This window comes from Petromyzon marinus, assembly GCF_048934315.1.
Source record: "Petromyzon marinus isolate PM22_M1 ecotype Great Lakes invasive population chromosome 83 unlocalized genomic scaffold, UKy_Petmar_22M1.pri1.0 chr83_unloc.2, whole genome shotgun sequence".
NCBI classification, from domain to species: Eukaryota; Metazoa; Chordata; class Hyperoartia; order Petromyzontiformes; family Petromyzontidae; genus Petromyzon; species Petromyzon marinus.
The window spans coordinates 614626-627356 of NW_027422635.1; the positions used below are offsets into that span (position 1 = coordinate 614626).

General features: G+C 49.5%; 1 protein-coding gene across 1 annotated transcript in view; it reads left to right on the forward strand.

Moving 5' to 3' along the window:
- The window catches only part of LOC142908390 (DDB1- and CUL4-associated factor 10-like), a gene marked incomplete at its 3' end in the record, with an annotated part of 24011 nt that extends 11316 nt beyond the window's left edge, over nt 1-12695 (forward strand). The window contains exons 4-6 of the mRNA XM_076058986.1: nt 2581-2741; nt 6942-7001; nt 12527-12695. Coding sequence (XP_075915101.1) covers nt 2581-2741; nt 6942-7001; nt 12527-12695 — 390 coding nt within the window. The remainder of the gene's footprint in view (nt 1-2580; nt 2742-6941; nt 7002-12526) is intronic.
- Between the last annotated feature and the right edge of the window lie 36 nt (nt 12696-12731).

Genomic DNA, 12731 nt, shown 5'->3' on the forward strand with positions numbered 1-12731 from the left:
ATGGTGGTGAGTGTCATCATGGTGGTGAGTGTCATCATGGTGGTCTCTGTGGTGAGTGTCATCATGGTGGTGAGTGTCATCATGGTGGTGAGAGTCATCATGGTGGTGAGTGTCATCATGGTGGTGAGTGTCATCGTGGTGGTGAGTGTCATCGTGGTGGTCTCTGTGGTGAGAGTCATCATGGTGGTGAGTGTCATCATGGTGGTGAGAGTCATCATGGTGGTGAGTGTCATCATGGTGGTGAGTGTCATCATGGTGGTGAGTGTCGTCATGGTGGTGAGTGTCATCATGGTGGTCTCTGTGGTGAGTGTCATCATGGTGGTGAGTGTCATCATGGTGGTGAGTGTCATCATGGTGGTGAGTGTCATCATGGTGGTCTCTGTGGTGAGTGTCATCATGGTGGTGAGTGTCATCATGGTGGTGAGTGTCATCATGGTGTTGAGAGTCATCACCATCATGGTGGTCTCGTGGTGAGTGTCATCATGGTGGTGAGTGTCATCATGGTGGTGAGTGTCATCATGGTGGTCTCTGTGGTGAGTGTCATCATGGTGGTGAGTGTCATCATGGTGGTGAGTGTCATCATGGTGGTGAGTGTCGTCATGGTGGTGAGTGTCATCATGGTGGTCTCTGTGGTGAGTGTCATCATGGTGGTGAGTGTCGTCATGGTGGTGAGTGTCATCATGGTGTTGAGTGTCATCATGATGGTGAGTGTCATCATGGTGGTGAGAGTCATCATCATCATGGTGGTCTCTGTGGTGAGTGTCATCATGGTGGTGAGTGTCATCATGGTGGTGAGTGTCATCATGGTGGTGAGAGTCATCATCATCATGGTGGTGAGTGTCATCATGGTGTTGAGTGTCATCATGATGGTGAGTGTCATCATGGTGGTGAGAGTCATCATCATCATGGTGGTGGTCTCTGTGGTGAGAGTCATGGTGTTGAGAGTCATCATCATCATGGTGGTGAGTGTCATCATGGTGTTGAGAGTCATCATCATCATCATGGTGATCTCCGTGGTGAGTGTCATGGTGGTGAGAGTCATCACCATCATGGTGGTCTCCGTGTTGAGAGTCATCATCATCATCATGGTGGTGTCCGTGGTGAGTGTCATGGTGGTGGTGAGTGTCATGGTGGTGTTGAGAGTCATCATCATCATGGTGGTGGTGAGTGTCATCATGGTGGTGAGTGTCATGGTGGTGGTCTCTGTGGTGAGTGTCATCATGGTGGTGAGTGTCATCATGGTGGTGTCCGTGGTGAGTGTCATGGTGGTGGTGAGTGTCATCATGGTGGTGAGTGTCATGGTGGTGTTGAGAGTCATCATCATCATGGTGGTGGTGAGTGTCATCATGGTGGTGAGTGTCATGGTGGTGGTCTCTGTGGTGAGTGTCATCATGGTGGTGAGTGTCATCATGGTGGTGAGTGTCATCATGGTGGTGAGTGTCATCATGGTGGTGAGTGTCATGGTGGTGGTGAGTGTCATCATGGTGGTGAGTGTCATGGTGGTGGTGAGTGTCATGGTGGTGGTCTCTGTGGTGAGTGTCATCATGGTGGTGAGTGTCATCATGGTGGTGAGTGTCATGGTGGTGGTGAGTGTCATCATGGTGGTGAGTGTCATCATGGTGGTGAGTGTCATCATGGTGGTGAGTGTCATGGTGGTGAGTGTCATCATGGTGGTGAGTGTCATCATGGTGGTGAGTGTCATCATGGTGGTGAGTGTCATCATGGTGGTCTCTGTGGTGAGTGTCATCATGGTGGTGAGTGTCATCATGGTGGTGAGTGTCATCATGGTGGTGAGTGTCATCATGGTGGTCTCTGTGGTGAGTGTCATCATGGTGGTGAGTGTCATCATGGTGGTGTCCGTGGTGAGAGTCATGGTGGTGGTGAGTGTCATCATGGTGGTGAGTGTCATGGTGGTGAGTGTCATCATGGTGGTGAGTGTCATGGTGGTGGTGAGTGTCATGGTGGTGGTGAGTGTCATCATGGTGGTGTCTGTGGTGAGTGTCATCATGGTGGTGAGTGTCATCATGGTGGTGAGTGTCATCATGGTGGTGAGTGTCATCATGGTGGTGAGTGTCATCATCATGGTGGTGGTCTCCGTGGTGAGTGTCATCATGGTGGTGAGTGTCGTCATCATGGTGGTGAGTGTCATCATGGTGGTGTCTGTGGTGAGTGTCATCATGGTGGTGAGTGTCGTCATGGTGGTGAGTGTCATCATGGTGGTGAGTGTCATCATGGTGGTGTCTGTGGTGAGTGTCATCATGGTGGTGAGTGTCATCATGGTGGTGAGTGTCGTCATGGTGGTGAGTGTCGTCATGGTGGTGAGTGTCATCATCATGGTGGTCTCTGTGGTGAGTGTCATCATCATGGTGGTGGTGAGTGTCATGGTGGTGGTGAGTGTCATGGTGGTGGTGAGTGTCATGGTGGTGGTGAGTGTCATGGTGGTGGTGAGTGTCATGGTGGTGGTGAGTGTCATGGTGGTCTCTGTGGTGAGTGTCATGGTGGTGGTGAGTGTCATGGTGGTCTCTGTGGTGAGTGTCATGGTGGTGGTGGTCTCTCCCCGTGTCCCCGTGCTGAGTGTAGCTGCACAGAGACAGGCTGCCCCCACCGGACGTTCTTCCACACACGCTACTTGATGCGCATGCGGCTCACCCCGGACTGCTCCCGCATGCTGGTCTCCACCTCGTCGGGATACCTCCTCACCCTGCACAACCTGGACCTCACCCGCGACACCACACGCCACGGTGAGCTCGCCCGGACGCTCACCAGCTCGCTCACCAGCTCGCTCGCTAGCTCGCTCACCAGCTCGCTCACTAGCTAGCTCACTCACTCACCAGCTCGCTCACTCACTCACTCACTCACCAGCTCACTCACTCACTCACCAGCTCGCTCACTCACTCACTCACTCACCAGCTCACTCACTCACTCACCAGCTCACTCACTCACTCACCAGCTCGCTCACCAGCTCGCTCACCAGCTCGCTCACTAGCTAGCTCACTCACTCACCAGCTCGCTCGCCAGCTAGCTCACTCACTCATTCACTCACCAGCTCGCTCGCTCGCTCACTCACTCACTCACCAGCTCGCTCACTCACTCGCTCACCAGCTCGCTCACTAACTCACTCACTCACCAGCTCACTCACTCACTCACCAGCTCGCTCACTCACTCGCTCACCAGCTCGCTCACTAACTCACTCACTCACCAGCTCACTCACTCACTCACCAGCTCGCTCACTCGCTCACTCACTCACTAACTCACTCACCAGCTCGCTCGCTAGCTTGCTCACTAACTCACTCACTCACTCGCCAGCTCACTCACTCACTCACCAGCTCGCTCACCAGTTCGCTCACTAGCTCGCTCACTCACTCACTCACTAGCTCGCTCACTCACTCACTCACCAGCTCGCTCGCTAGCTCGCTCACTAACTCACTCACTCACTCGCCAGCTCACTCACTAACTCACTCACTCACCAGCTCGCTCACCAGCTCGCTCACTAGCTCGCTCACTCACTCACTCACCAGCTCGCTCACCAGCTCACTCGCTAGCTCACTCACTCACTCATTCACTTACACACACACTCAGTCATCCACTCGCTCACTCACTCACTAGCTCATTCATTCACCCACACACATACAGTCATCCACTCACTCGCTCACCAGCTCGCTCACCAGCTCGCTCGCTAGCTCGCTCACTCACTCACTCACCAGCCCACTCGCTAGCTCGCTCACTAACTCACTCACTCGCCCACTCATTCATTCACCCACACACACACACACAGTCATCCACTCACTCACTCGCTCATCAGCTCACTCGCTAGCTCACTCACTCACTCACCAACTCGCTCACTCACCAGCTCGCTCACTCACTCACTCACTCGCTAGCTCACTCACTCACTCACCAGCTCGCTCACTAACTCACTCACTCGCTCATTCATTCACCCACACACACACACACAGTCATCCACTCACTCACTCGCTCATCAGCTCACTCGCTAACTCGCTCACTAACTCACTCACTCGCCCATTCATTCACTCACACACACAGTCATCCACTCACTCATACGTACGTCCACTCTCGCTCAGTCACTCGCTAGCTCACTCACTAACTCACTCACTCACTCGCCCACTCATTCACTCGCTCACTCACTAACTCACTCACTCACCAGCTCGCTCACTAACTCATTCACTCACACACACAGTCATCCACTCACTCATACGTACGTCCACTCTCGCTCAGTCACTCGCTAGCTCGCTCACTAACTCACTCACTCGCTCACTCGCCCACTCATTCACTCGCTCACTCACTCACTCGCTCACTCACTCACTCGCCCACTCACTCATTCACTCACACACACACACAGTCATCCACTCACTCATACGTACGTCCACTCTCGCTCAGTCGCTCGCTAGCTCACTCACTCACTAACTAACTCACTCACTCACTCGCCCACTCATTCACTCACACACAGTCATTCACTCATACGTACGTACATCCACTCGCTCACTCGCTCACCAGCCCACTCACTAGCTCGCTCACTAACTCACTCACTCGCCCACTCATTAATTCACCCACACACTTAGTCATCCACTCATACGTACATCCACTTTCACTCACTCACTAACTCACTCGCTAGCTCACTCACTAACTCGCTAGCTCACTCGCTCACTCATTCACCAACACACACACACAGTCATCCACTCACTCATACGTACGTCCACTCGCTCACTCACTCACTCATTCACTCACTAACTCGCTCGCCCACTCATTCATTCACCCACACACACACACAGTCATCCACTCACTCATACGTACGCCCACTCGCTCACTCACTCACTCGCCCACTCATTCATTCACCCACACACACAGTCATCCACTCACTCATACGTACGTCCACTCACTCACGCACTCACACACTCGCTCACTAACTCACTCGCCCACTCATTCATTCACACACACACCTCCTCACTTATCCACTGACACATACGTACGTGCACTCACTCGCTCACCCACTCGCTCACCAACTCACTCACCAACTCGCTCACCCACACGCTCATGAATGCCCTCACCAACTCACTCACACTGGGTGAGGATCTGGGTATGTGCGTGTGTGTATGTGTGTGTATCTGTGTGTGTGTGTGTGTGTCTGGGTGTGTGTGTATCTGTGTGTATTTCTGTGTTTGTGTATCTGGGTATGTGTGTGTATCTGGGTATGTGTGTGTATCTGTGTGTGTGTATCTGGGTATGTGTATGTATCTCTGTGTGTGTCTCTGTGTGTATGTATATGTATGTATCACTGTATGTATCTCTGTGTGTGTCTCTGTGTGTGTCTCTGTGTGTATCTCTGTGTGTATCACTATGTGTATCTCTGTGTGTGTCTGTGTGTATCTCTGTGTGTGTCTCTGTGTGTATGTATCACTGTGTGTATCACTGTATGTATCACTGTATGTATCTCTGTGTGTATCACTATGTGTATCTCTGTGTGCATCACTATGTGTATATGTATGTATATGTATCTCTGTGTGTCTCTGTGTGTGTATCTCTTTGTGTGTCTCTGTGTGTGTCTCTGTGTGTGTCTCTGTGTGTATCACTATGTGTATCTCTGTGTGTGTCTGTGTGTATCTCTGTGTGTGTCTCTGTGTGTATCACTATGTGTATCACTATGTGTATCTCTGTGTGTGTCTGTGTGTATCTCTCTATGTATGTGTGTATCTCTGTGTGTGTCTCTGTGTGTATCACTATGTGTATCACTGTGTGTATCTCTGTGTGTGTCTGTGTGTATCTCTGTGTGTGTCTCTGTGTGTATGTATCACTGTATGTATCTCTGTGTGTATCACTATGTGTATCTCTGTGTGCATCACTATGTGTATATGTATGTATGTGTATCTCTGTGTGTATCTCTGTGTGTGTCTCTGTGTGTGTCTCTCTGTGTGTGTCTCTGTGTGTGTGTGTCTGTGTGTGTGTGTCTGTGTGTGTGTGTCTGTGTGTGTGTCTGTGTGTCTCTGTGTATCTCTGTGTGTGTGTATGTATGTATGTATCACTATGTGTGTGTCTCTGTGTGTATCACTATGTGTATCACTATGTGAACTCTGTGTGTGTCTCTGTGTGTGTCTCTGTGTGTCTCTGTGTGTATCACTGTGTGTATCACTATGTGTGTATCTCTGTGTGTCTCTGTATGTATATGTATGTATATGTGTGTATCACTGTATGTGTTTCTGTGTGTGTCTCTGTGTGTGTGTCTGTGTGTGTCTGTGTGTCTGTGTGTGTCTCTCTGTGTATCACTATGTGTATCTCTGTATGTGTCTCTCTGTGTGTGTCTGTGTGTGTCTGTGTGTCTCACTGTGTCTGTGTGTATCTGTGTGTGTATCTGTGTGTGTATCTGTGTGTGTCTCTGTGTGTGTGTCTCTGTGTGTGTCTCTGTGTGTGTGTCTCTGTGTGTGTCTCTGTGTGTGTGTCTCTGTGTGTGTCTCTGTGTGTCTCACTGTGTGTCTCACTGTGTGTATCACTATGTGTCTGTGTGTCTCTGTCTGTGTCTCTGTGTGTGTCTCTGTGTGTATCACTATGTGTCTGTGTGTGTCTCTGTGTGTATCTGTGTGTCTCACTGTGTGTCTCTCTGTGTCTCTGTGTGTCTCTGTGTGTGTCTCTCTGTGTGTGTCTCTATTTGTGTGTGTCTCTCTGTGTGTCTGTGTGTGTCTCTGTGTGTGTCTGTGTGTGTCTCTGTGTCTCTCTGTGTGTCTCACTGTGTCTCTGTGTGTGTCTCTCTGTGTGTGTCTCTGTGTGTGTCTCTGTGTGTGTATATGTATGTATATGTATGTGTGTATGTCTCTGTGTCTCTGTGTGTGTCTCTCTGTGTGTGTCTCTGTGTGTGTGTCTCTGTGTGTGTATATGTATGTATATGTATGTGTGTATGTCTCTGTGTCTCTGTGTGTGTCTCTGTGTCTGTGTAGGAGCCCTACAGGAATCACGTCGGCGCTCCCACAAGTCTCACTCACGCTCACGCTCCAACGGTGAGCACCACCAACAGCACCGCTCACCACTCACCACCAACAGCACCGCTCACCAGCACCGCTCACCAGCACCGCTCACCAGCACCGCTCACCACCAACAGCACCGCTCACCGCTCACCACCAACAGCACCGCTCACCAGCACCGCTCACCGCTCACCAGCACCGCTCACCGCTCACCAGCACCGCTCACCGCTCACCATGTCTACTCACCGCTCACCAGCCCCGCTCACCATGTCTACTCACCGCTCACCGCTCACCAGCACCACCAACAGCACCGCTCACCAGCACCGCTCACCAGCCCTGCTCACCGCTCACCAGCTCTACTCACCAGCACCGCTCACCACTCACCAGCACCGCTCACCACTCACCAGCCCTACTCACCGCTCATCGCTCACCAGCCCTACTCACCACTCACCGCTCACCAGCCCTACTCACCGCTCACCAGCACCGCTCACCGCTCACCAGCCCTGCTCACCGCTCACCAGCCCTGCTCACCAGCTCTACTCACTGCTCACCAGCGCCATGGTGCCTGGAGCCATAGCCGCTCCACCGGACCTCCTGAATGCCACAGAGTTCCAGGCGGTACCGCTGCAGCTCCTGACAGAGAAGTGGCAGCCTCTCCTCTACACACACACACACGCCAAGACCAGTCTTAACGGACCTCCTGAATGCCACAGAGTTCCAGGCGGTACCGCTGCAGCTCCTGACAGAGAAGTGGCAGCCTCTCCTCTACACACACACACACGCCAAGACCAGTCTTAACGGACCTCCTGAATGCCACACAGATCCAGGCGGTACCGCTGCAGCTCCCGACGGAGGAGCGGCAGCCTCTCCTCTACACACACACATACCAGATCCACTCCACCGGACCTCCTGAATGCCACAGAGATCCAGGCAGTACCGGTCCAGCTCCCGACGGAGGAGCGGCAGCCTCTCCTCTACACACACACACCATGACCAGTCTTATCGGACCTCCTGAATGCCACAGAGATCCAGGCGGTACCGGTCCAGCTCCCGACGGAGGAGCGGCAGCCTCTCCTCTACACACACACACACACGCCATGACCAGTCTTATCGGACCTCCTGAATGCCACAGAGATCCAGGCGGTACCGGTCCAGCTCCCGACGGAGGAGCGGCAGCCTCTCCTCTACACACACACGCCATGACCAGTCTTATCGGACCTCCTGAATGCCACAGAGATCCAGGCGGTACCGCTGCAGCTCCCGACGGAGGAGCGGCAGCCTCTCCTCTACACACACACCAGATCCACTCCACCGGACCTCACAAAGACCACACAGATCCAGGCGGTACCGGTCCAGCTCCCGACAGAGGAGCGACAGCCTCTCCTCTACACACACACACATGATCCACTCCACCGGACCTCCCGGATACCACAGAGATCCAGGCGGTACCGGTCCAGCTCCCGACGGAGGAGCGGCAGCCTCTCCTCTACACACACACACACACACCAGATCCACTCCACCGGACCTCCTGAATGCCACAGAGATCCAGGCAGTACCGGTCCAGCTCCCGACAGAGGAGCGGCAGCCTTTCCTCTACACACACACACACACCAGATCCACTCCACCGGACCTCCTGGATACCACAGAGATCCAGGCGGTACCGGTCCAGCTCCCGACAGAGGAGTGGCAGCCTCTCCTCTACACACACACACACACACCATGACCAGTCTTATCGGACCTCCTGAATGCCACAGAGATCCAGGCGGTACCGGTCCAGCTCCCGACAGAGGAGCGGCAGCCTCTCCTCTACACACACACACACACCAGATCCACTCCACCGGACCTCCCGGATACCACAGAGATCCACGCGGTACCGCTGCAGCTCCTGACAGAGGAGCGGCAGCCTCTCCTCCACACACACACACACATGCCAGAACCAGTCTTATCGGACCTCATGAATACCACACAGATCCAGGCGGTACCGGTCCAGCTCCCGACAGAGGAGCGGCAGCCTCTCCTCTACACACACACACACGCCATGACCAGTCTTATCGGACCTCCTGAATGCCACAGAGATCCAGGCGGTACCGCTGCAGCTCCCGACGGAGGAGTGGCAGCCTCTCCTCTACACACACACACACCAGATCCACTCCACCGGACCTCACAAAGACCACACAGATCCAGGCGGTACCGGTCCAGCTCCCGACGGAGGAGCGGCAGCCTTTCCTCTACACACACACACACCAGATCCACTCCACCGGACCTCACAAAGACCACACAGATCCAGGCGGTACCGGTCCAGCTCCCGACAGAGGAGCGGCAGCCTCTCCTCTACACACACACACACATGCCAGAACCAGTCTTATCGGACCTCCTGAATGCCACAGAGATCCAGGCGGTACCGGTCCAGCTCCCGACAGAGGAGCGGCAGCCTCTCCTCTCCTCTACACACACACACCAGATCCACTCCACCGGACCTCCCGGATACCACAGAGATCCAGGCGGTACCGGTCCAGCTCCTGACGGAGGAGCGGCAGCCTCTCCTCTACACACACACACACACGCCATGACCAGTCTTATCGGACCTCCTGAATGCCACAGAGATCCAGGCGGTACCGGTCCAGCTCCCGACGGAGGAGCGGCAGCCTCTCCTCCTCAGCGGTATTGTTGTTGATGTTGTTGATGATTGTTGATGTTTGTTGTTGTTGTAGACGTGACGGTGAGGAACAGCCTGGATGTTGATGTTGATGGTTGTTGATGTTGTTGATGTTTATTGTTGTTTATTATTGTTGTTGTTTATTGTTGATGTTTATTGTTGATGTGTATTATTGTTGTTGTAGACGTGACGGTGAGGAACAGTCTGGAGGTTATTGTTGTTTATTATTGTTATTATTGTTGTTGTTGTAGACGTGACGGTGAGGAACAGTCTGGATGTTGTTGATGTTGTTGTTGATGTTTATTATTATTGTTGTTGATGGTTGTTGATGTTTATTATTGTTGTTGTTGTAGACCTGACGGTGAGGAACAGTCTGGAGGTTGTTGTTGATTGTTGATGTTTATTATTGTTGTTGTTGATGGTTGTTGATGTTGTTGTTGTAGACGTGACGGTGAGGAACAGTCTGGAGGTTGTTGTTGTTGATGTTTATTATTATTGTTGATGTTGTTTATTATTGTTGTTGTTTATTATTGTTGTTGTTGTTGTAGACGTGACGGTGAGGAACAGTCTGGAGGTTATTGTTGTTGTTGATGTTGTTGTTTATTGTTGATGTTTATTATTGTTGTTGTTGTTGATGTTTATTATTGTTGATGTTGTTGATGTTTATTATTGTTGATGTTGATGTTGTTTATTATTGATGTTGTTGTTGTAGACGTGACGGTGAGGAACAGTCTGGAGGTTATTGTTGTTGTTGATGTTTATTATTGTTGATGTTGTTGTTGTTTATTATTATTATTGTTGTTGTAGACGTGACGGTGAGGAACAGTCTGGAGGTTATTGTTGTTGATGGTTGTTGATGTTTATTATTATTGTTGTTGATGGTTGTTATTGTTGTTGTTGTTGATGGTTGTTGTTGTTGTAGACGTGATGGTGAGGAACAGTCTGGATGTTGTTGTTTATTATTATTGTTGTTGATGTTTATTATTGTTGTTTATTATTATTGTTGATGTTTATTGTTGTTGTTGTAGACGTGACGGTGAGGAACAGTCTGGAGGTTGTTGTTGTTGTTGTTGTTGATGTTGTTGATGTTGTTGTTGTTGATGTTTATTGTTGTAGACGTGACGGTGAGGAACAGCCTGGAGGTTATTGTTGTTGTTGATGTTTATTATTGTTGATGATGTTGTTGTTTATTATTATTATTGTTGTTGTAGACGTGACGGTGAGGAACAGTCTGGAGGTTATTGTTGTTGATGGTTGTTGATGTTTATTATTATTGTTGTTGATGGTTGTTATTGTTGTTGTTGATGGTTGTTGTTGTTGTAGACGTGATGGTGAGGAACAGTCTGGATGTTGTTGTTGTTTATTATTATTGTTGTTGATGTTGTTGATGTTTATTGTTGATGTTTATTGTTGTTGTTGTAGACGTGACGGTGAGGAACAGTCTGGAGGTTATTGTTGTTGTTTATTATTGTTGATGTTGTTGTTTATTGTTGTTGTTTATTATTGATGTTTATTATTGTTGTTGTTTATTATTGTTGTTGTTGTTGTAGACGTGACGGTGAGGAACAGTCTGGAGGTTGTTGTTGTTTATTATTATTGTTGTTGATGTTTATTATTGTTGTTGTTTATTATTGATGTTTATTATTATTGTTGATGTTTATTGTTGTTGTTGTAGACGTGACGGTGAGGAACAGTCTGGAGGTTGTTGTTGTTGTTGATGTTGTTGATGTTGTTGTTGATGATTATTGTTGTTGTTGATGGTTGTTGATGTTGTTGTTGTAGACGTGACGGTGAGGAACAGTCTGGATGTTATTATTGTTGTTGATGTTTATTATTATTGTTTATTATTGATGTTTATTATTATTGTTGATGTTTATTGTTGTTGTTGTAGACGTGACAGTGAGGAACAGTCTGGAGGTTGTTGTTGTTGATGTTGTTGATGTTGTTGTTGATGATTATTGTTGTTGTTGATGGTTGTTGATGTTGTTGTTGTAGACGTGACGGTGAGGAACAGCCTGGAGGTTATTGTTGATGTTGTTGTTTATTATTATTGTTGATGTTTATTGTTGTTGTTGTAGACGTGACGGTGAGGAACAGCCTGGAGGTTATTATTGTTGTTGTTTATTATTGTTGATGTTTATTATTGTTGATGTTTATTGTTTATTGTTGTAGACGTGACGGTGAGGAACAGTCTGGAGGTTATTGTTGTTTATTATTGTTGATGTTGTTGTTTATTATTGTTGTTGTTGATGTTGTTGTTTATTATTGTTGTTGTTGTAGACGTGACGGTGAGGAACAGCCTGGAGGTTATTGTTGATGTTGTTTATTATTGTTGTTGATGGTTGTTGATGTTTATTATTGTTGTTTATTATTATTGTTGTTGATGTTGTTGTTGATGTTGTTGTTGATGTTGTTTATTGTTGTAGACGTGACGGTGAGGAACAGCCTGGAGGTTATTGTTGTTTATTATTGTTATTGTTGATGTTGTTTATTATTATTATTATTATTGTTGTTGTTGTTGTAGACGTGATGGTGAGGAACAGCCTGGAGGTTATTGTTGATGTTGTTGTTGATGTTGTTGTTGTTGATGATGTTTGTTGTTGTAGACGTGACGGTGAGGAACAGCCTGGAGGTTATTGTTGATGTTGTTTATTATTGTTGTTGTTTGTTGTTGTTTATTATTGTTGTTGTTGTTGTAGACGTGACGGTGAGGAACAGCCTGGAGGTTATTGTTGATGTTGTTTATTATTGTTGTTGTTTGTTGTTGTTTATTATTGTTGTTGTTGTTGTAGACGTGACGGTGAGGAACAGCCTGGAGGTTATTGTTGATGTTGTTTATTATTGTTGTTGTTGGTTGTTGTTTATTATTGTTGTTTATTGTTGTTTATTGTTGATGTTGTTGTAGACGTGACGGTGAGGAACAGCCTGGAGGTGCTCACCCCCGAGCTGCCCCCCAGGAGGGGTCGAAGGTCGGCGAGGGGATGGGCCACGCGGGTGGGGGCTGGTGGAGTGGGGGAGGAGGAGGGGGAGGGGCTTGGGGGGGAGGAGGGGGAGGGGCTTGAGGAGGGGGAGGGGCTTGGGGAGGAGGAGGATGGGGGGGGAGGGGCTGT